The 25,632-nt window shown below is 35.7% G+C and overlaps 1 protein-coding gene, 1 non-coding gene and 1 pseudogene across 2 annotated transcripts; all 3 read right to left on the minus strand.

The window, feature by feature from the left end:
• Positions 1-323: 323 nt before the first annotated feature.
• On the minus strand, positions 324-12,162 carry vps37a (VPS37A subunit of ESCRT-I). Its single transcript, XM_052127579.1, has 12 exons — positions 11,737-12,162; positions 9,779-9,853; positions 9,577-9,694; positions 8,827-8,924; positions 6,845-7,055; positions 5,395-5,465; positions 4,577-4,704; positions 4,291-4,349; positions 4,091-4,159; positions 1,755-1,898; positions 931-1,046; positions 324-819 (listed from the first exon to the last, which is right to left on the minus strand). Exons 1-11 carry the CDS (start codon positions 11,844-11,846, stop codon positions 966-968), a joined length of 1,164 nt encoding a protein of 387 aa, XP_051983539.1. The 5' UTR covers positions 11,847-12,162; the 3' UTR covers positions 324-819; positions 931-965.
• A 930-nt stretch (positions 12,163-13,092) lies between these two features.
• On the minus strand, positions 13,093-13,282 carry LOC127644478 (uncharacterized; annotated as a pseudogene).
• A 9,770-nt stretch (positions 13,283-23,052) lies between these two features.
• Positions 23,053-23,267, minus strand: LOC127644477 (small nucleolar RNA U3). The gene has a single exon (XR_007970662.1). It is a non-coding gene; the product is annotated as a small nucleolar RNA U3 (small nucleolar RNA).
• Positions 23,268-25,632: the final 2,365 nt, after the last annotated feature.

Here is a 25,632-nt window from a genome sequence, read left to right on the forward strand (position 1 = left end):
GACTACTTTATAGAGAAACAAGTGGCCGTTTACACAAAATGCATTTTTGTGTCCGTCTGCACTGTTTTTTCTTAAAGCAGGAGCATCTGGGTTTTAAGACATTGTGTCAAGTTGATAGAACTTTTAAAATATAACTGCATTTATCATTTCATCATGCATCACACTTCAACTTCTCATCATGAGCGGCAATCCGTATCTGTATTTTCTAGAGGTTGGATCATTAGCGTCACATTCAGCAGAGAACATCTGACACACAAATGTAACAATCTAAAATATTTCCGGTGTCAAATGGCATTACAATTTTTGACCATACAAAACCACAATTCAACCATAACCGTGATTATTCTAAATGTTTTATTAACCTATCAAATTAAATAAACATAATGCAATGTCTAATTATAAAGCCTTTCATCAACATTATTAAATACAGTATGTCTGTGACTTAGTTACATATCCGGCAGCATTAACATTGTTCAAAATCAAGTGCATATACGGCCCAACCCCATTTGTCACATATCAACTGAAACAGAACTAATATGACTTGAAATCAGCCTGTCTCTGACACCTATGAAATACCATTTGCTCTCTGATTACAGCATTTGGGTCAGAGCCAGACTGGCCACATCCAGACTACTCCTACCTGACCAACTCAACCAGTGTGAGCTTAACACTTTTGGAATCATGTGCAAAAAACTTTTAGAAAAAGAAGAATCTTTTTTTTCATTGAAGAATCTAGGATTGCCCAATCAAGGCTATAGACCACAATATGTGCTTCCTGTCTCAAAAGCCCACTGGTCTGCTGGTAGATTGATCCCAAACCTGTGATAAAGAAAACAATGTTTTTTAATAAACACTAAATTTGAAGCCTTCCTACTAAATGCCATAAGAGTAAAGACCTGCTGACTTAGGGAAAGAAAAAGAGTAAATTACCTTCCTCAAAAGGAAAGAGCACCAGGACATTCATTCTAATGTGTGGTGGGGAACTGTCCATGTGTGCTCATGCATTGCTGAAGCTTCTCCTCTTTGGCTTTTCTGCAATGGCAAAGCTGGAAAAGGTATGCAAAGGTCAAAGACATCTTTAAAGCTGATGTAACTTTTTCTGTGTAAAAATACTTTCTCCTATCCCAACTTAATATGCAGAGACAACTATTAGTAAGCCATTCATAGGTTAATTTTCTCGAAAACTATAAACACTGTTTTTGTGTTGCACTATGAAAATGTTTGTTTTGAGTGACCCACCACAACAAGGTTACTGAACAACCAAAGGAGTTAATTGTGGGAGGGACTATCTCTTTGTTAGACCAATAGCAGATGGGAGCTCATTCTGAGTCGGGAGTGACAGGCATGTCCGAGAGACAGGTTAAGATAAGCATTTGTGAATCATTGTTGACTGAAGATGTGAACTGTTTGAAACGATTCAGTCCGATTTGGTGAATTGGATCAACTCGTTCCCTAAAAAGAACCGGTTCAAAAGAACAATTCGTTCACAAACTGGACATCACTAATTAATATAACTTCATAATGGGTTTACATGGCATGAGTTGAAAGACTGGATATACTAATATTGCAAAGATAAGGCAGGTAAGCGAGTCTCATGCTAACAAAAACTTTAAATGTTATACATATAATTTCAAAATAGTGTGATGAATTTTATATTTTAAGGTGCTGTATAATTGGCCCATAGAATTCTATTGGAAGTGCATTACTGTAAAAACATAATTTGTGCTGTTTCAATACTTCGGTTGCTTTAATACCATTCTCTTTTCCATGAAGCTGGCTAAGAAGTCATCAATCTCTGTCTTTCCTTCCAGAAAGTTCTCTGCTGTCTCCTCAGACTCTTCTTCAGCCTGATGAGCTGCTACCTTTAATCTTGCTTGCAGTGCACTCAGACTGCAGCTCTGCAAGTCAATGAAACACATAACAATCACATTTAAAGCAGAACATGCTGTGTTTTGCCTAGTCCAGTGTTCCCCAAACTTTGTTCTGCCATGGCACACTTTTTACAATTAAACAAATCCCATGGCACACCTCTATCCCACTGTCCCACATAACCATCGTTGATAGTTTTCCTCTGCCACGACACACTTTTTACAATTAAACAAATCCCATGGCACACCTCTATCCCACTGTCCCACATAACCATCGTTGATAGTTTTCCTTTTCAAGAACTTCCATGTTTTCTGTCCATTTTTGTTGTGTTTACTCGTAATGTTTGAAATTCGGCTATGCAAAAATGCAAGTCACGTAGGTATGTTGTATAATGAGATCACGGGTGGCAAGAGTGCTAATTGGGTAACGAATAAAACAACTAATTTGCATCTTTTCTTATTTTTAGATTTGTTGTTGCAAATTAATTCTTTCAATTCCACAGCAAATAATTTTTTATTTATCTATTTATTTACATGGCTCCAGACTAAAATTAAGAGCCGTAGCACCGACATCAAATTCTACAAATTTTCGCACCAGCACTTGAGTTGGTTGCACTGGTCTAACTGAAAGAAAATTAGTTTTCTTTCACGGTTTCTTTTTTATTTATCAGGATCTTTATGATTAAAATACATTCATCTGAAGACAAACAACAACTTTTTCTACAGTCAGAGGGCATTAGAAATGATTTTACACAGAAGGAACGTTCCATTGTATCCATAGTTTTAACTGTGGTATTTGCAATAAGATCATATTAACCAAAAGTAAAAGTAAAATCATGATTAGCAGTAAACATAAAACAAATTATAGCATTTTTCCTAAGAAAAACATATCCAGAAATGTAATTCTCTCACTATTATAATGATAAGTTCATGGTAATATATATATATATATATATATATATATATATATATATATATATATATATATATATATATATATATATATATATATATCTGTGATGTGTGGATTGAAACCTTACAATTTCAGCCTGTTCTGTTCATTGTGCAGATTTCTCCTTTATTCCATTTCAGTGCTGTTTAGAATGTTGGGGACGTTTAATAAAATTTTAAACTGGTTTCATCATTGACACATTATGGGAGTTCACAGAGGTTTTAAACAAATAATCAATACCGAATTCACGACCCAGCCCGTGCTTTTCGCAGCTCTGTTTATGAACATCTGCTCGGCTGAGTGCTCGAGACTGGTCCAAGTGTAAATGCACGTCTCCGCGCTGATCTGTCCATTGAGCAGTGCTGACTGATCCTGGTAAAGCTGTTTCCTTTCGCGTTTGGAACATTTGCCATTTGATATTTCTCATATGGAACAAAAAACGACAGAGCACAATAAGAGAGACAGCCAACTTTGTAGTCGCACCAGTGCAACCACTTGCAAAGTTTAATCGCACTGTTAGGAAAAATGGTTGAAAATGTCTCAGTCCAGAGCCCTGATTATTTTGTGGAATCTGATAATTTTCCACGGCACACCTGAAAATCTTTCCCGGCACACTAGCGTGCCACAGCACAGTGGTTGGGAAATACTGGTCCAGTCAATTCACCTTGGCCTAAACCAAATGAAGGGTGCAATTTAAAATATTGGATAAAATAATAAACTCACAATTTTAAAAAAAATGAAAACATATATATGTAGTTTTCTTTCATCACAATTAAAAATGTACACTACTTTCTTGTTTATTTTCCTTTATAAATGACCAAAATGCCCTTATTGAGAAGTACATTAAAAAATCTGTTTAAAGTTCCAGCCTTAATTTCCATCTAGGTACCCCGTAAAGGTCCTTGCCATTGTGTAAATAAGTAAGAACTAATAAAGATCAAGTGCCTGAGCTTGACCAGAGCATATTTCTGAAAGTATGGTTTACTGATTTATAGAAAAACTTTCTTAAATATCAACACAAGAATTTGGAGAATTCAAATGGAAGGGCAAAACAGAAATGAACCAACAGAAATACACACAATATGGATGCACAGAAACCCCAAGCACAACACGTACGAGTTTTAAATATCAGATTAACACTGGAGTATTATATCATCCATTTCCTAGAACATCTATCTTTTTATCTACACCAAATACATGAATAATCAACAAAAGTGAGTTTTTTCCTCTTTCTGTTCATAGTGTCAATGTGTACATGTGTGTATTTTACCTCACTGAGTTCATGTTGTCTCTGCATCTTGGTTTCAAATACTGACTTCATCTGGGTAAGCTGTTCATACTAGTGGGAACAAATTAAATAATTCAGAACCCTTTTCATCCTCAAATGCAAAGACTTTGATAATATTGTTTGTGTGTTTTGGTCTATGTGAGCTTGAGGCACTGTGTAAGTCTATTTGCTTGAGAACGTACTTTACACAGCATCTCTTGTCTCTTGCCCTCCAGTTGAGGCTCAAGTTGTAGGTTCTTCTCTGGAAGTAAAATAAATTGCCTGTTATTTGCAATGTGGTCAGAAACCCAGATCTAACAATAACAATGTGTATTGTTTGTGGCACATTTGTTATTAGCACCATTATAACGTGGTCTGGACTAATTTTTTGTAAGATTTACAGCAATACATTAGGAAGCTAAATACATTGGCAAGATGATCGAACAAACATAAATAACTAGCATAAATTTTGTTTTTCAGAATACTCACTGGCTATCTCTACAATGTTGTTAACCAGCTCCTCTTTGTCAGAGGACACTTGTTTTAGCTGTGGCAGACACATGAAGAACTCCAACAACATATCATCTTGATCGCTCATGTCTTTCAGCTGGGAAACACTGTGAGATCATAAAACACACACACACACACACACACACACACACACACACACACACACACACACACACACACACACACACACACACACACACACACACACTCATGTTGGTCTACCTATCATTATGAGGACTTTCCATAGACATAATGACTTTTATACTGTACAAACTATAGATTCTATCCTCTAAACCTAACACAACCCCTAAACCTAACCCTCACAGAAAACCTTCTGCATTTTTACATTTTCAATAAAACATTGTTTAGTATGATTTTTAAGCGATTTGAATTATGGGGACACTAGAAATGTCCTCATAAATCACATTTATAGCATAATACCCTTGTAATTACTAATTTGTAACTTACAAAATTGTCCTCGTAAATCACAAAAATACACACACACACACACACACACACACACACACACACACACACACACACACACACACACACACACACACACACACACAATAAAACACCAGAAAGATGAGAGAATGTAATCAATTTATGTAAAAATAAAACCTTCTTTGAACAGAATAAGAGGAAAATATAATGATCTCCTTTTTTTTGTATCTGATATTTTTAGTACTCAAATGTACCATAAAACAAGATCTCATCCATTCTCAGAATAAACACCTAAGGAGTAAACATAACCTTAATAAACAGATTCAGGAAAGCAGATTGTTGTACTGTACCTAATCCCAGAGAGTTCTGTAAAGGACTCTGGGATTTCAGGCATCCTGTATATGTGTCCATTTAGACCTGACTACAAAGGAAGAAAATCAAGAGTGAGCATGTACATATTCTTGTGTTTTTAGTTACTCACATGCTTACTTGAACCATCAAGTATTACTGTTAAACCAGCACACTTGCCTCATTCTTACTGAAGAATTATATATAGCCAATGACAGGAAATGGGAGGGGAGATTGAAAAGGTCTAAACTGGGTTTTCAAAGTCAGTAAACACACACTCAGACAAAATTAACAACTTAACAAAAAACCTTTTTTGACCGATTTATATACATACAATAATGTTGTATATAGGCCTATACAATAGCCAATTAAATATTAAATAAGATAGCCTATACTAAATGTGAAAAATATATTTCTTCCACTAAAAACAGCAGTACATTCTGGCCACTTAATCTGAGGTTTTATCAGGAATTTTCCACTAGTGTTAAATTCATCAAAATTCATCATATTTATATCGTTGGCGCAATTCACCAATAACGATCAATAACCTTAACCTCCTGAGAACCCTGTGTGACTTCTGTGAGCATTTTCCATTTATTTGTAAGTAGTAGCACCTAATAAACAAGCAAAAAAATAAAATAAAACCTAAATCAAACTAAAAACAACAACAACAACAAAAAAAAGCCTTCTTCTCTACTTCCGCGACTTCCCTACATCACTAGGGGGCCCATTAATTCATGACCACCTCTAAAGCAACAACATTCATGCCTAATTTACATCATCACACCTTTGGCCCCGCCCACTGGTGCTCAGTTCATAAACAGACAGAGAGCATGACAGACAGGCCTAGTGTGGCCTACTAAAGTTTACTGAACACCAAAGGGATCCCATCTTCCTCTGGGAAGATAATAAAATTACAAAAAGAGAGAATGTCATGACTCCTTTAAATCTGTTTAGTTGTTTGTAGCCTGAACAGCAAACACCTCACATGGCAACTGATTTTTACAAAACTGATCCAAGCCACATTCAGAAGTTGAAAACCCATTTCAGTCTGAACTGTAAGATCAAAATGTAAGTACCAGTAGTATTTATTTAATTCTTCGGGGCATGATGTGCATTCAACATTACACACAATAAGCAGTAGTGCCTATTACTCGAAATAGGGATGTGTAAAATACAGCAATGCTTCCTCCATAACTTATAATGTCTCATGTGACTCTTGAGTTCAGCACCACAAAATCTACAGTTTTCATTGTTCTTTCTTTATTGACAGCTTTACTGAAAATTGACTACACTGCCTGAACAAATTAATCTGATTTGTGTACTTTCAAAATAACAATGTGCAGACAGCCAAAAACAAATTAGGATTAGCATTGTGTGCAGTGTGAACAAAGCCAAAGAACTCAATGGTCGCCCAAAGCATTCAAGGGTCGCTAAATATCCTTTAGGTACCTGGGAGTCAGCGGTTGGTACAGGAAGAGGAAGGTCTGTGATGAGTCCATAAGCTGGTGCTGCTGGCCGGAGAGGGGCTTGTTGAGGTTCCACCCCTGCATGCGACACAGGGGCAGGCCCGATAGGCCGCTGTCCATCCTGTGGTGGGAAGGCAGGAACAAAATGGAAGCTCTGAGCTGGATAAGGAGGCATTCCCGATGTTTTGTACATACTAAGACACAAGATGAAGAAGAAGAGAAATACAGTTGAAGTCAGAAATGTACATACACTATAGCCAAATCCATTTAAACAATTCCAGACATTTAATCGTAGAAAGCATTCCCTGTCTTGGGTCAGTTAGGATCACTACTTTATTTTAAGAAAGTGAAATGTCAGAATAATAGTAGAGAATTATTTATTTCATGTTTTATTTCTTTCATCACATTCCCAGTGGGTCAGAGGTTTACATACACTTTGTTAATATTTGGTAGCATTGCCTTTAAATGGTTTAACTTGGGTCAAACGTTTTGGGTAGCCTTCCACAAGGTTTTCACAATAAGTTGCTGGAACCTTTGGTCCATTCATCAAGACAGAACTTGTGTAACGGAGTCAGGTTTGTAGGCCTCATTGTTTGCACATGCTTTTTCAGTTCAGCCCACAAATGGGATTGAGGGCTTTGTGATGGCCACTCCAATATCTTAATTTGCCAAGGTATGCTTGGTGTCATTGTCCATTTGGAAGACCCATTTGCGACCGAGCTTTAATTCCCTGGCTGATGTCTTGAGATGTTGCTTCAATAGATCCACATAATTTTCCTTCCTCATAATGCCATCTATTTTGTGAAGTGCACCAGTCCCTCCTGCAGCAAAGAACCCCAAAACATGATGCTGCCACCCCCATGCTTCACAGTTGGGATGGTGTTCTTTGGCTTGCAAGCCTCACCCTTTTTCCTCCAAACATAATGATGTTCATTGTGGCCAAACAGTTAAATCTTTGTTTCATCAGACCAGAGGACATTTCTTCAAAATGTATGACCCTTCATCCCCATGTGCACTTGCAAACTGTAGTCTGGCTTTTTTGTTTTGGAGCAGTGGCTTCTTCCTTGCTGATCAGCCTTTAAGGTTATTTCGATATAGGATATAGTTTTACTGTGGATATAGATACTTGTCTACCTGTTTCCTCCAGCATCTTCACAACGTCCTTTGCTGTTGTTCTGGGATTGATTTTCACTTTTCGTACCAAACTACATTCATCTCTAGGAGACAGAATGCATCTCATTCCTGAGCAGTATGATGACTGCGTGGTCCCATGGTGTTTATGCTTGTGTACTATTGTTTGCAGATGAACGTGATACCTTCAGGTATTTGTAAATTGCTCCCAAAGATGAACCAGACTTGTGGAGGTGCACATTTTATTTCTGAGGTCTTGGCTTTTGATGTTCCCATGATGTCAAGCAAAGAGCCACTGAGTTTGAAGTTAGGCCTTAAAATACATCCAACTGACACCAATTTGCCAAGATGCCTGAAAGAAGCTAATTGCCTAAAGGCTTGACATCATTTTCTGGAATTTTCCAAGCTGCTTTAAGGCACAGTTAACTGTACGTAAACTTCTGACCCACTGGAGTTGTGATATAGTCAATTAAATGTGAAACAATCTTTCTGTAAACAATTGTTGGAAAAATGACATATGCCATGCACAAAGTAGATGTCCTAAATGACTTGCCAAAACTTTAGTTTGCTAATATGAAATCTGTGTTGATAAAAAATGAGTTTTAATGACTTCAACCTAAGTGTATGTAAACTTCTGACTTCAACTGTATAACATACAAATAAGCAGTTTTTATTGTTTATCCAAAAAAGCACAGATGAGAGATTTTCCTGACTACAGAACTTATTAGATGAAGCACAGGGCAGTTCTCACAACAGAATCAAAGAATACTGACATACAACAGTGTGGACAAAGGATTTTATGTTATTTCTGGTAAAATATTGAAATCTACTCACAAAGGAAAGGTGGGGCCCGACATCAAGGCAGGAGGACTTTTCCAGAACTCATCTAGCAAACTCTGAATTACTTTTCCTAAATCTGAATGCATTCCAAACTTCATTGAAAAGGAAAGAAAAAGCAAAAGAGTAAAAACAGATTCAGCATTATCTGTCATACATTTTAGATGTACACACAAATAGCACTTTATTAGAAAAACTATGATCCTAATAAAGAGCCTGATGTGGTCTTCTGCTGTTGTAGCCCATCTTCCTCAAGGTTCGATGTGTTGTGCATTCTGAGATGCTATTCTGCTCACTACATTTGTACAGAGGGGTTATCTGAGTTACTGTAGCATTCTCCATTGACCTCTCTCATCAACAAGGTGTTTCCATCCTCAGAACTTCCGCTTAATGAATTTTTTTTTGTTTTTGCTACCATTCTGAGTAAACTAGAGACTGTTGTGTGTGAAAATCCCAGGATATCAGCAGTTACAGAAACTCTCAAACCAGCCCATCTGGCACAAACAATTATGCCACGGTCGAAATCACCCATTCAGATGGTTGATGTATCAGCCTAAATTTATGCATTGCACTGCTGCCAAACGATTGGTGGATTAGATAATCGCACAAAAAATTAGGTGTACAGGTGTTCCTAATAAAGTGTTATGCAAATGAATAATGTACTTTAGTAGAGAATCGTAACATATAGTATATGACATACAAAGGAATAGATTCCACATAAGTAATAACAAATCATAACAAACTTACATTAGTTATGAGTGGGCTGGTAACCACTGTCCCATTATTACCATCTACTAAATGATGACCTACTGGTGGGAATAAGCTGACCACTGGTTTCTCTTGAGGGAACTGTGGTGGGAGCAAACTGTAGATGATAGCAAATGTAACAATATATTAGACACCATTGACATTCACGCAAATGACATTTATATCACATGTTTTAACTTACATATTAAGATTAATCGTTGAATTGTTGACAGTAAAAGGAAGTCTATACTCCACATCCTTCTGAATTTCAGCAAGACTGTGGAGACATCATGGACAAAATTAAGTTGCGGGCAAATAAGACACACTAATTAAAAGAGTGTAATGGTCAATCAGAAAAGTTTGAGCCTTACTATCTGATCATCCAAAGAACGGAAGACAAGGAAATAATTTTGGGAAACATGTCTAAAAACAGTCACTCTTTAATCATCCTCTTCATTTGGTACCTTACACCTATGATGGGCTGTATTACAGTTAGTAATAATACAGTTAGTATTACAGTTCCATGCTAAGAAACAGATCAGGTTTTGAATAGATTCTGATGAAATAACCATAGAAAAACTTAGGTTTCAAAACATAGCATATGCTCTGGATGACTAAAATATTTTAAAGGTAAAGTAAAAACAGTTTATGTTAAAAATAATTGTCTTTATCTGTCTGATGACTAATGCTGACAAATACAGTGTACCATGCCACTAAGACCTGTCCTCCTGTAAGAAGGGATCTGAAGTAAAAGTAAAGGGATATGAAGTGCTAATACTTTAATCTGAAATACACAGAGCACATCCTCAACACAAGCACTGATCACAATCATATGGAAAGCCATAAGGGTCAAAATTCACATGTTTTGTATCACCGTATTAAGCTGTGAAACAAACGGCGTCAGGCATTACATAAATGCCGTACGCCATCAGTGCGTTAAGTTAATGTGTGTTATTTTAGCACCTTGCATAACGTAATTAGCCCATTCATTTGCTCTTGTACATAACTCCTCTATCGCGTTTGAGGGATCTACGTCAAGTCAGAGGATTCATACCATGAACGGCAACGAGAACCTTTGTTTCACATTGCAAACGCACATTAAATTACTGCAGCCAACTTTTAGCTAACTAAACTGAATATTCGCTAACCAAGACCCTCTTTACTAACTTTAATTCACAAATTGGTATTCACTTACTACAGTGTGTGTGTGTTGCTAATATTACAGAAGTATTTATTTACTGTTTACAGACATAATTGCTGTTGGCCAGTTTGTCAACTTTTCTTGTTATTATCCAAATGTATTATTGCATGAGAAATAGTCAGATTCACATTGAAATCTTAGGAAGATTGTTTATTTATAAGTTTAATCTGCTGCTCTACAGACAGTACTGAACATCGACCTTTGCTAATTTGTAGTGGATACATAGGTTGATGTCCTCTTGTTATTGTTCTGTAACAGAGATAACACATATTCTACAATATGTATTTTTTCTATATTACCTTTTCTATATTCTTATACATTTCTATAATTATCTATAGTCAAAAGATGTTTAAGGTGGTTGAAATCTTAAACTTCTGTAATATTAGCAACACACACAGAGCAGTAAGTGAAAACCAATTTGAGAATTAAAGTTAGTAAATATGGTCTTGGTTAGCTTAATGTCGGCTGCAGTCATTTGATGTGCGTTTGAAATGTGAAACAAAGGTTCTGGTTGCCATTAAATATTTGAATTCACCAACTTGCCATATATCCTTCAAATGTTATAGGAGAGTTATGTACATGAGCACATATGGCAGAAAACGGCGTTTCAAAGCTTAATACGGCGATACAAAAACACGTGCATTTTAACCCTTATGGCTTTCCATGCACTCATATCGGGTCAGTAAGAGTATCACGTGTGCTGTAACCAGTGATACATATAGTTATATTGTATAGTTTGCATTTGTTTGTATTATATTGACTGTTCCAAAAACCTAATGAGTTGCCTACCAAGACAGCATTATTTTACATGACACACGCGTTCGAATATTCGATACCTATCTAGACAGCATTATGGGTATCATATTCGCGTCAGTACGTAACGTTCGAACGCGCTTTAAGAAACGCGGTCTATGTAGGCAGCTAAATATATTTTAAATAATTGTTTTGGTGTGACTTACTTTGAGTGAGCAGCTTTGAGGGACTCGATCTGTCTCTGTCTTTGTTTCTGTAAACTGTTCAGAGGAGGGATCGATCCGGAGCCCTTAGACAAAGGGAAAATCCAGTTCATTCTCGGTTGCCAAAACACAAACTAAAGGCTTTAATCGTGTTGGCGGTGTCGGTCTATTAGAGGCCTGACAAAATGAAACAGGAATTCAATAAATACCCATCGCCATCATTAGCATTAGCTGCGGCTCTATCTAATGTTTTTAATAATATTAGCGACCTAACACCTTTTTACATGTGTACATATGAAACGTAAACGAAACGCTTGTTACTGTTTAAAAAGAAGAAGCAAAGGTCTGTTGAGTTTTAATGACAGTATGAGAGATCAAACTCAAAATCTGAAGCGCTGGGAAGAAAACAACCCGTGTGAGCGTGACGTCAGCCGTTCAGCGACGCATACATACATAATGACTACCAACAGGGAGGGGTTTAAAGAGACACGGCCCTTAAACAGAGAGCCCTGCGTTTTGTTTTTAGCTGATAAAGCACAATTTATGTTCCCATTGTTGTTAGATTTTATTGCTGAATTTAAATATGTTTTTTTTTAATCGTAATATTGACCAACAATTTTGGAGATTTCAGACTTTCCTTATTCATGATGATAGGACCTACACTTTTATGTCACTTGTTTTCATGGAAAATAGCTGCTGATTATTATTTTTTAGCAAATCATTCCACTTCTCGGGGAGCTATTTACTTGAACTGGGGGGACACCGAAATGGTCAAGATTACGACCAAAGAACATATTTTAAAGCAGCAGTAAAATCTGACAACACTTGAATCATAAACTGTGCTTCTTTACCTCAAATTACGCCCATTTTGTTTTTTTAATTTTCCCGGTTTGAATAGCTAACGCGCATGCGCGTTCGAAAGGTTATTGCCAGATGACGTCTGTATCTAAAAAGGTGTTTTTCTCTTTTAAATGCGGGACCTGCTTTGTACGTCCGTTGCGCGCACAGAGCTCCTTAAACGTCCCAGCCTCTCTCACTCATATTAATAGAAGTGGCGCATCTCACCTAAATAATATTTGTAAATGGTCTCTTTTGAAGGGGACCAGTGAGTTCAAAAGTAGCCTAACTTTGTATTTTAATAAATCTGGCAGTAAAATGAATGTGTAACTATGATCACGTAACAGCTGAGACTATTGAACAGGTAGGCCCTACACTCTCCTCATTATTAGCAAAAAGAAAGGAACACCTTATTAATTACATTATATACAAATAATGCCAAATTGATGTGAAACATGCTACCAATAATAATCACACTCATTGATCTTAATAACACCCAATTTATTAATCCAATGTTTTCTAACCACTCTACTCATATTCTTTCACTTTTCAACATTAATCCAATGAGGAACGTTCTTCAATGAACTAGAGAACATGAGATAATTTCTCTAACTCGGTTTCACGCTCAGAAAAGTGAATCGAAACTCGTCATCGTGGTTAGTAAGAATCATCACTTTCAAAACACATTTCCTAGTTAAACAAGTATAGTCTTAATTTTCACTAGGAAACTTGTCTTAGAGTATTGCCCCCACCTGCTGTTGCATGAGACCAGAGACTGTGTCTTTACTCTCCTTCCTCTCCTCTTCAATAATTCTTCATGCAATTAATTATTACATGTTCTACCGATTTACTCCCCCCACACATTCACGCTTTCCTGTTGGAAGTTTTCATTGTAAATGCCATGTTTTGTTTAGTCCTGTATGCCCTAATCTCAGTCTTTATATTGTTTTCTTCAATCCTACTCCTACAAGAAAATCTTCCTCTCCCTATACTGTTGGTTGTATTTGATATTAGTGTCTACCCTTTATATCTGTCCCAATCATACTGTCATTCTCTTTATATACCTTTTTTAATTACTGATTTAATCTCTGATTTGCTATGTAATATCAGAAATTAACCTCACTCTCCTCGGTTTTGCATTCCGTTTGCTTGTTGTAATATCTTGTCTACTGTCTGACTGCTGAGCTTCAAAGCTTAAAATGGCAGAACTGTGACAGTTTAGTCTAATTGTGATTCCATAACCCATTACACTGCCATCATGATAGCCACCAACTCACCTGTATAAACTGATAACTGAATTTTTGTTTTAGCACTGTATGCAATTCTTCGTGTAAATCCCAAGAGATCAGAGATCAGATATCAGAGATCCTCAAACCAGCACATCTGGCACGAACTATCATCCATGTGGTTATCTAATCAGCCAATCAAATGGCAGCAGTGCAGTCCATAAAACATGCAGATAAAGGTCAGGAGCTTCAATTAATGTTCATATCAACCATCAGAATGGGGATAAAAATGTGACCTCATTGCTTTGGACCATGGCATGATTGTAGATGCTAGATCTCCTGGGATTTTCACACACTAGAATTTACTCAGAATGGTGCCAAAAAAATAAATAAGTCCAGTGAGTGGTAGCACTCTGAATGGAAATGCCTTATTGATGAGAAAGATCAATAGAGAATAGCCAAAGTACAGACTGACAAAGTCTATGGTAACTCAGATAACCGCTCTGTACAATTGTTATTACACAATATTAGGCAGTTGGTTTTAATATTGTGACTGATCGATATATATATATATATATATATATATATATATATATATATATATATATATATACACACACACACACACACATATACACATATATACACATATACATACATATTTTTACGATTAATTACGCTAATTTTTTTAACGCGTTATTTTTTGTACAATTAATCGCACTGAATTAATGTGTTAAATCAACAGCCCTAATATATATGTATATGTATATATATGTGTGTATATGTGTATATGTGTGAATATCTGTATATGTGTGTATATATATGTGTATATATATATATATATATATATATATATATATATATATATATATATATATATATATATATATAGGGATGAGAATTCCAGTTCCTTAACTGGTTCCAATAACTATTCCAGTAGTTCTTTAATTTATTTGTTCATTTATTTGTTCAGGGACAATTCACATTATATATATATATTGTAACAGTATTAGCTTGAAGCACATTTTCAACTGTGGTCCCTGGGTGGCAGTTACAATCCTATCCTAGAAAAGCAGTGTGCACTCACAAATAAACATGGAAATTATAACAACAATTACCCTACATAAAATAAAACATTACATCATAAAAAAAAATAACAAGCATCTACAACATAACTTAAACTACATGCATTTTAAATCACAATAAATCAACATTATTACACCTATCAAACCAACTTTATTTATTTATTATAACTTTCTTTTCAGCCAAGTTTTAACACCTAATTGAAACATTTTTAAAGTACTACTCAAATAGTTCTCGGAAGAGAATTCCAATATCCTACTGCTTTAACTGAAAAAGCTGATCTACCAAATTGTGTTGATCTATATTTAATGTAACAATCACCTCTTGAAGAAAACCAAGTCAACACTGTAGCTGTTGTATCATGCGTTACAAACGGTTTAAGTAGTGGTGGGGAAAAGCCATTTAAATTCTTATATAACAATGTTATGTTAGTCATGATCAAAAATTTATCAAAAGTTAAAAGATTATATTTTGGAATAATATTACAGTGATGGTATGAATTCATTTTCTCATCCAATACCTTAAGTATCTGTTTATAAAGTCTATACAGAGGTTTCAGAGTTCTAGCTAAATACATTTTTGCTGCATCAGTGCTTATTTGATTCCTGATGAATTTAAATAGATTACGATTATATTTTAATCTATTAATTTGTATGTTTTTTTAAATGTCAAATTACTATCAATAATTACCTCTAGATATTTAAAATGTTGACCACTCGTTGACCTTTCACTGAAATCTCTGGTGGAGTAATATTATTTTTCTTTATGGAAAAAAACATGCAGACTGTTTTAGAAACATTAAATGTCAGGCAACAACAACTCAACCAGTCTACTATTTTATCCATTGCTTCTTGAAGCAAAGATGCAGCATGATGTTTTAACTTTGCATGTAGGTAGATGACTGTATCATTTGCATACAGCTGCATTTTAACCCCTGGAGCAACAGACGCTAAGTCATTAAGTAAGGGGCCCCTTGAGGAATCCTTACAATACAATCTAAATATGATGACAAATATCCATTAATTCTAGTACAGTGTTGTCTATTACTCTTAGGTCTCACAAATATATATAAAGTTTCACAGGTCTTAAGTCACATGACAAAACAGTAACAGTTCCAGAGAACTGTGTTCTGTTGTCTAATGTTGTATTTCAAGCTTGTAAGACTTCAACAGTTCAAATTTAATTTCGAGTTGGACATTCATAATTTGCACATCAGTGTAAGATTAATACTACCAGACTAGACCGGAAGCACTACATGTTTCGTGCTTTAAATTCAAAACAATTGGCTCATATGAGTCATCCTTTCGGAATCGGACTGTTCCGGAAGAGCTGAATGTTTGCTGTAGATTCAAAAGAACCAGCTCAACTAAAACGTTCTTTAAGGAGTCGGGCCATACAGAAAGCGCTGTCTGTTTCTCACTGTAGATTCAACAGAGCCCCAGTACCCTCTCCAAGTACTTTTCACTGCAGACTGTGGTACGATGATGTAGTGGATCTAATCCCATGCATATTGGATTGTGATACTAAGTAAATATACTCACTGTAATGCATAAAAACCAAACCATCCGCTATGCAGAGGATTAGATCCATTACGTCATCGGCTGGCTCATAAGAGTCATTTGTTTCTGTATTTTACACATTTGACACAGTAGAGGGCAGTGTTGCTGCAGAAATGCACTGCTGGAATCACTTGCCTAGTTTCCAGCCACCTTTCACAGTGCTATTTTGTTATCTACAAAGTGAAAATGCGAAAAATAAAATTGCGACATTTGCCACCTTCTGCCCGTTTCCAGTCAAATGGCCTTTTATCGATAAAAAGGGTGTGCGTGATGACGTCAAGCCTAAAAAAACACAACCACTTTTGGTTTATCGCAAAATAAATCTGCCCTGAAACCGTTTCCATTCAGAAATGTGTTTATCGCTAATTCGCATCCCAGATGTGCCTAATTTGTTCCCTCAGACATTTTGGTAAAATGGGGAGAGTATTGAGACAATTCATTAAAATTAGCCAGTGTACTATCATTTTAATTTCTCAAATAAAAGCAATCAGAAGAGGAGGAATTGCAATCAAAACTGAGGACTGTAATATTGGTCTTGATGTTGCGCATATCGCAGGTTGGTACCGGTTCTGACCCGAAAGCAAATCGTCTTGGTCCTGTTCAAGCTGGCAACCTGCACCAAGTAGTGGCGGAAAATTTCTCAGTATAAGTACCATCAATCAGTCTCAGTATAAGTACCATCAATCGATGTGTATATACTGTGTGCACAGCTATTAAAGGAAAACAAATTATGTGGTGTAATATACATGATATTCCTGATATTCAATATTTTGAACAATCATTTAATCTAAAGCATCGACATCACAACTGCATTATATTTCTCAAGCAACTTTTAACAACCAATTGAACTTCATCCATCCATCCATCTTCAACCGCTTATCCAAAGTCGGGTCGTGGGGGCAGCTGCTCCAGCAGGGGGCCCCAAACTTCCCTATCCCGAGCCACATTAACCAGCTCTGACTGGGGGACCCCGAGGCGTTCCCAGGCCAGTGTGAAGATGTAATCTCTCCACCTAGTCCTGGGTCTTCCCCGAGGCCTCCTCCCAGCTGGACGTGCCTGAAACACCTCCCTAGGGAGGCGGCCAGGGGGCATCCTTACCAGATGCCCAAACCACCTCAACTGACTCCTTTCAACGCAAAGGAGCAGCGGCTCTACTCCGAGCTCCTCACGGATGACTGAGCTCCTCACCCTATCTCTAAGGGAGAAGCCCGCCACCCTTCTGAGGAAGCCCATTTCGGCCGCTTGTACTCGCAACCTAGTTCTTTCGGTCATGACCCAACCTTCATGACCATAGGTGACGGTAGGAACAAAGATTGACTGGTAGATCGAGCTCTCTTTTCCTGACAACGGTGCGATAGAGCGAGTGCAATACCGCCCCCGCTGCCCCGATTCTCTGGCCATCCTCCCGCTCCATTGTCCCCTCACTCGTGAACAAGACCCCGAGGTACTTGAACTCCTTCACTTGGGGCAAAACCTCATTCCCTACCTGGAGTACGCACTCCATCGGTTTCCTGCTGAGAACCATGGCCTCAGATTTAGAGGTGCTAATCCTCATCCCAGCTGCTTCACACTCGACTGCCAAGCGATCCAGTGAGAGCTGAAGGTCACGGACCGATGATGACATGAAGACAACATCATCTGCAAAAAGCAGCGATGAGATCCCCAGCCCACCGAACCGCACACCTTCCCCACCCCGACTACGCCTCGATATCCTGTCCATGAATATCACAAACAGGATTGGTGACAAAGCGCAGCTTTGGCGGAGACCAACCCCCACATGGAACGAACTCGACATCGTGCCGAGGACCCGGACACAGCTCTCGCTTTGGACGTACAGGGATTGGATCGCCCTAAAATGGGACCCCCCCACCCCGTACTCCCGCAGCACCTCCCACAGTCTCTCCCGGGGGACCCGGTCATACGCCTTCTCCAGATCCACAAAACACATGTAGACCGGATGGGCATACTCCCAGGCCCCCTCCAGGATCCTTGCAAGAGTAAAGATCTGGTCCGTCGTTCCACGGCCAGGACGAAAACCGCATTGTTCCTCTTCAATCCGAGGTTCGACAATCGGCCGAACCCTCCTCTCCAGCACCTTGGAGTAAACTTTATCAGGGAGGCTGAGAAGTGTGATACCCCTGTAGTTGGCACACACTCTCTGATCCCCCTTTTTGAAGAGGGGAACCACCACCCCGTTCTGCCACTCCTTACATTTGAACTTGATTATCATCTTTTATTCATATTATTCATTACATCATATTTTAGCTTCATAATGCAAATGAATATTTTCTGAAAAAGCAATAAATGCAATCTGAGGTAAATATGGTTAGATTTAAAATAGGCCTATAAACGTTTTAAAATATTCAAAAGCTCATTTTCTGAAAGAGAACTCATTTTTTAATTTAATGCTTTTTCGTTTGGTAATTTATTTTATTTAATACAGGGGATTTTGCCGGCATTTTTTTAAAATAGACTAAACAATGATTTAATAGAGTTGGCTGTAAGTGTTCCAAAAAAAAAAAAGAAAAAGAAAAAAGCATGCTGAAGATTTTTTCCTAGTATTGTGTATTTATTCTTAATTTAATACATCTTTGTGCACAGAAATTATATGTTTTATGTTTTGTGGGCTATTTCTGTGACTGCCGTCTATTATTTTGAATGGTGTGGAAAAGAAACTTTAATAAATAAATGGATGGATACTGCGATTAAATTAATCGCAAAGAATGGATATTAATTTGTTTTCCGTGCACCTGACGATGTGCATGATATGATATGTTTGTGTTGGCACTCCTGGAAGTGTCACATAGGCTCTATATGCTGTAAAGATCAATCCATAATCACATAGAATAAATTGGCTTTCAATACTGTTGTCATGATTAACACAGGCCAAGGATTGGGGCAAACTCTGTCACGTGACACTACATTTTTGCGTTAATGCCAATTTTATCGACAAAAAGTGTTTCTAAACCATTTTTTCATGACATTAGATGTATCGACATAAAGTTTATGTTTTTGAGTTAAACGGAAAAATATTATGTTGACATTTGTGACATTTTAGCAATAATGTGCATTTCCATCAACTTTATTTTGATGCGCTAAAACTTTTAATTTAATTTAGCTTATCTTGCATAAATACTCCTTGACCTTATTTACTTGCATATTCCAACCCTCATTTTGTATAGTACGCTATTAAATGTCAAATCCATAAAAGTTAAATTATATAACTTTAAATTTAGATCCATATCCACTTTTTTATTTGTGAACAAATTGTCTGTTTTTTCTACTGGCATTTAATATTTTTTACCTTAAAAGTTTATTTCCAAGAGGGATGAATGAATATTTTTCTTTGAAAGAGTTTTTGTAACAATGTCGATTATTTTTGATGTTGACGTTTCTGTGCTGTTTTGGTGCCACTATTTAGAACACTGATGAATTGAAGCACCATTTTGATATTTTGATTGGATGTCTAATTGGTTGTCTGATTGATTGACTGATTGAGTAAATTAATGGCCCTATTAAACCATTAAAATTACTAGGAGAGTCCCTTGTCTGCTGCATTTAGCTCCAGGGCCCAAACAGATTGGTTGTCATAGTGTGCTCTCTTATTAATCAGAGTTGTTTTAAATGTTCATGTTTTTTTACCCTGTTTTTTTTAAGTTAATTTTAAGTTTCATTCATTTTAGTTTTGTTGTGTTTTTTTATACTAAAATTGTTACTGGATTCCTCTAATCTGTCGTCGTTGATTTAATTCTATGCATCTTGTGAGTGGGTGAATTTGTGCTAGATCTACTTCTTTTAATACAGTTTTTTTACTCTGAAAACTTCTTTTAATGCTATCTGCATTCTCTGTACACTATATTCTAGATTCCTGCCTTTGAACCATAGAGCCCCATCATCTGAAATTATTTACTTATTCTACCCAATTTTGAGAATACATCATTAATCCTGATGATAAATAGACAAGAACTTGCATTTCTTTGGGAAGTTCCATTTTCTATCAAACCCCTTAGCCGCTCTTACCATCTTTGATCCAGTTATATATTAGCCTTTCTATATCCATTTGACCCAAGTTTCACCAACAATCCTATTTATATTGTTTGCCTTTTCAACATCAAATATACTGCCAACACTTTTTACTAACCACGTCTAATCCCACTCTTATATGTAGAAAAAATATGTCCTTTTCCAAACTCTTTATTAGCTATATATATATATTTATATTTACATTTATGCATTTGGCAGACGCTTTTATCCAAAGCAACTTACAGTGCAGTTATTACAAGGACAATCCCCCCGGAGCAACCTGGAGTTAAGTGCCTTGCTCAAGGACACAATGGTGGTGGCCGTGGGGTTCGAACCAGCAACCTTCTGATTAACAGCCCTGTGCTTTAGCCACCACCACTATGCCACCACCACTCCTACTCCTATATATATATATATATATATATATATATATATATACATATATATATATATATATATATATATATCTATATCTTTCCTTTCGTGACTTTACATAAGTGTGACGTGAGCACAATTGTTCTGTAATTTAATGGGATATTTGTAGGCAAAATCAATCCTTCTTTCCAACTCTGAGGTAAAGTTCCTTCTACCAACATCCAATTATAAAAATAAAATTTTACCTTTAGTGCATCCTTGCTTACATTTTTCATATTATAATTCTGTCCTGTCCAGGGGTTGATGGATTCATTCTTCTTAGTGCTCTTTTTCATTAAGTAATTTCAAAGAAACATCCAACAACACTCATAGCTCCCCTCTTTTCCTTTAGATTTGGACATTCTTTAACTATATCTTCTATTGTTTTCTTCAGTCAAATTATCAGAAGTGTGTACTTTCATAAAACCTCTTCGAAACATTTCTGCTTTTTCCTTATTACTAACAGTATTATCCCTTTCCATATTTAAAACTGTATTTAGTCCTTTTGAATTCCAATCATATTTTAAATCGCGGTCCACACCTCCTCTGCTAAAGTACTTTTCTCAATTTTGAATCAAAATTGTCTCCATTAAACTCTTTACATCTCTTATTATTCTTCTGACCTGGGCTCTTTAATTCTCAATAAAATGTTGATGTGTTTTCCTGATTCTCCTAGATTATTTTCTTTTCTTTTAAATAGTCTTCCCTTCATTCTACCAGGGCACTTTCTTCTCCTTCCTTTATTCCTTGGGATACTGTGTTCTTCAGCAGATTGGGTAGAAAGCATGTTTTCCCTGCTCACTGTCTCAATGTTTATTTATATCTATCTGACACAACCCTTCATTACTCCTTTTTATAAATTCTGCCAAATTGACTTTATCATACATCCATTTCCCTGTAATCCCCAGACATATATTCCTGATCCCAACACAACTCATTATCATACTTTATTTTGGAAAATGATCGATACCCATGTACATTTCCTTAAAACATTCCCATTAGATATTCCACCTAAAGAGTTTGATACCATTGTTAACTTTAATCCAAAACTGATTCTAATCCTGATGCCACATTCACCCTAGTATAACTCCCATCATTAAGACATAACTACTCTTTTATATCCAACATTTCTTTAATCACTTGCCAATTTATTTTGGTCAAAACTCCACACAAAGTGCTATGTGCATTAAAGTCCCCACACAGATGACCCTCTCACAATTTTGGCCCTCAATACTTCCTAACTCATTCAATCTTCAACAGGAATAATATAAAAGTATAATTAGATAAATCTTCCCTACCTAAACCTCAAATAACACATATTCCATATTTATTCCCTTCACCACCACTCTATTTGGCCAACACATTTAATAATAATAAAACATCACGATATGTCCTCACAGCCTAATAATCTTGCTGTACAAAACCATGTCTACATTTAAACCATGTTTCCTGAATACATCACGTCTGGTTTAATTTCCATATGCTACAAATATTCTATTAACTCCAATCCATTTGCAAGCAGATTGATGTTATCCGTTTTAATATTATAAATACTACAAATTTAACCCAAATCATAACTAAAGAGCACTAATCATACCTTAAGCTTCCTATATACCGATTTTATTGATATAGAATATTTTATATAACATAAAAAAACAGGCTAACTTAACTATTACACTTTAATTTTCTGACTATATATGTTATAACAACACATTTTAATTCTTATTAAATAACATGTCTAAAATTCAAATAATATTTCACAAACGATTTATTCAAAACATATTAATATATACCCTGTGAGTTTATGAAAATAAGAGTAGTCTTCTTTAATAGATGCAATGATGAAGGATATTAATTAATGCAGTATATATTATATTTTAACTTTACAGTTTGAGAATACTAAGAATATTTTGAAATTATTAGTTTTAATAATACAAGACATTTCAAAACTTTAAACTTATTTGTGTGCACTCATAATATTTAAATATAATCTTTTATTTTTATTGCAATTAACTACGATATTGTTAAATAAAGTTACAATCCATAAACATTAATTCTATGAAGTCACGAAACATTGTACATATTCCACAATACAACACATAGCAGAACCATGTTAATAAATATCTACTTACTATATTACCACTCAATTTATTCTGAATTTAACATAATTATACTAAACCACTCTGCTCATACCCCTTTCCTCCACATCCCCATTAGAGACATGGAACGTTCATCAATGATACAAAGCATATGAAATGAATCATTACTTTGTATCCGATTCACGCTCAGAAAGAAGTATCAATACTCTTCATCGTGGTTTAGGAGACACATCACTTTCGAAACACATTTCCTAGTTAAATACTATAGAAATGATCCCTGAAAGTATAGTCTTAACTTTAAACACTTAAAACCAGTTCGAGTCTACTCTGACACTCTCAGTCTCAGGGACGGTGTTCGGTTGTTGCTCCCTCTTTCTACACACTAAGCAGCGACGAGGAAAACAAACACCATAAAAACGCTATTTCCATAAGGTTTTAAGCTTTAAAGACCTATGACAAATATGTATTTTATTTTGAAACACAGTTTCTCCCTTGAAAGAAAAAAATTAAATTAAGTACCCGAAAACCTGTGAGCCCCTATTCACCGATGAGAAAAACAACACATCACAATAACCCAACAGTAAACGTTTAAAGCATGTGCTTATTGATCGTGTTACATATATTACTTATTCCACAGTAAACTATTTATTTTCATTGCAAAAGCACAATTAATTCATACATTATTTTAAACATTTACAGTTACCCACAATGCAAATGTCAAATCTATGATCAGTTTAGTGACCAAGCAACCAATCAGCTAAGAGAAGAAAAAAAGAAGCCAAAACTACTGAATAAAACAAATGTAGAAGTAGAAACTATCGGACTTTAAAGCGGTAATATGGCGATTTAACCATCTAACGGAATACATTATTTGTATTCGAAAATTACTATTTTTAATTTGTTTTCTGCGCATCGGTGCACCAGTAAAAAGGGTCGGAAAGAACTCGCATTCCCTACATCAAGGTTCCGTCAAGAGTGAAAGCTGTACAACACGCCCAAGATGTTCATATAGCCAAGTCATTTTATTAATATTTATTAAAATACAGGATTAAAAAGCAACTTCATTTAATTTTAAGATATTTAGTTTATTAATATTTACTTTAAATAAAATAAAGCCAACATAACTTCAATAACAGCAGCACGTTTTGAAAATTACAAATGGGGCAAATAACAAGAGTGCGTATAATGGTAGAGGAAAAAACACGTTGAAAGTCACTGAACCGCAAACATATGGAAACAACAAATTAACAAAAATTGTTCTTAGATTTTCATGCCTTTCTAATCCCCGTGGGCGAGCTCTTTTGACCAATGCCCTAACCAACCACTAAGAGGCAGAAAAGTGCGCCTGCAACAGTATCATGAAATGCCATTTACAATCCAAATGAATTGCCGTATCCTGTAAAATCATGAATATTGTGACAAAATGTTTAAGCACAATCACAGTGTCTTTAACTAGTATCTGATTATTTCTATGCATGATCAGGAACAGGGGAACCGAAGTAGATAATAGCACAGCAGCCTATCAACATATCGATGTGAACTTCACTATGGTCCCCTTAACCTAAAATGTCTTTTAAATCGTGCGAATACCGCAGAAACGTCAAATATATACGTAAATAGGCAGATACAACTGTTTATAAAAGTGATATAACATTTGAAGCATAGCAGGGCACAATACCTTCGGAGGATAACCTAAATGTTTCATTCATCTATCACAAAACTAGCCAATAGTCAATAAATTGCTGAATGGAAACGTTTGCTAAAACATTTAGAACCAATGCTTACCTATGTTAAAATGTTTACGTTAAATGACTTTTTTGTGGAAAGAAAATTAGCAAATTGTAGTCCATGATGCGTGGTTACGCAAGCGGAGAACTGTGACGTCATATTTTACTACGTAAGATAATTTATTATAAATGTTGAAACTGATTTATTACAGTTCAAAATCCTTTCAATGTTAAGTGGAAATCCTTTACTTTTATTAATATCTGTCTTTATAAAAAAAGAAAAAAAAGGGAAAACCATAATATTCTTACACATAATATATTTACATATAATAATATTAATATTCTAATAAATATGATAAATATTGTAAAGTGACATGTTTTTCATTATAGGCTATGAAAGAACATTTCATTTCAATAGACCCCCCATTCTTTGTATGACATTAAAATGTTAAACACATACAGTAGTGAGATGTTTTTATATAGCCATATAGAAACACATTTATTGCACAAAAGTTACAAATTATTGTAAACTTTGCACACTTTTTTGATGGAATTCCAAGTCTTTATTTTTCAAGATCTCAAAATTGCAGTTTTATTTTCAAAATAAATAAATAAATGCTTATGTACAGTTGTAACACTTTTTGCTGTATTGCACAAATACAGAGCAGAAAAAAACATGCAATATTCACATGAGACATCTATATCAGTTTACTAACAAAATAAATGCCAAAAACCTGTATTCATTGTCCCCCTTTTCTAATTAGTGTTTGAATGCTTTTGTTAGAACTGTACCAGGTACAGTTTAGCACATCTTTCAGCCTTTTTTCGGTTTAGTATAATAGACAAAAAAAAACAAGGATTAGGCTTGTGTTTTTTTTCTTGCTTATTTTATTTTATTTATTTATTTTTGTTCATTGTTAAAGACCATCCT

The sequence above is a fragment of the Xyrauchen texanus genome, chromosome 5 (genome assembly GCF_025860055.1).
Source record: "Xyrauchen texanus isolate HMW12.3.18 chromosome 5, RBS_HiC_50CHRs, whole genome shotgun sequence".
Lineage (NCBI taxonomy): Eukaryota > Metazoa > Chordata > Actinopteri > Cypriniformes > Catostomidae > Xyrauchen > Xyrauchen texanus.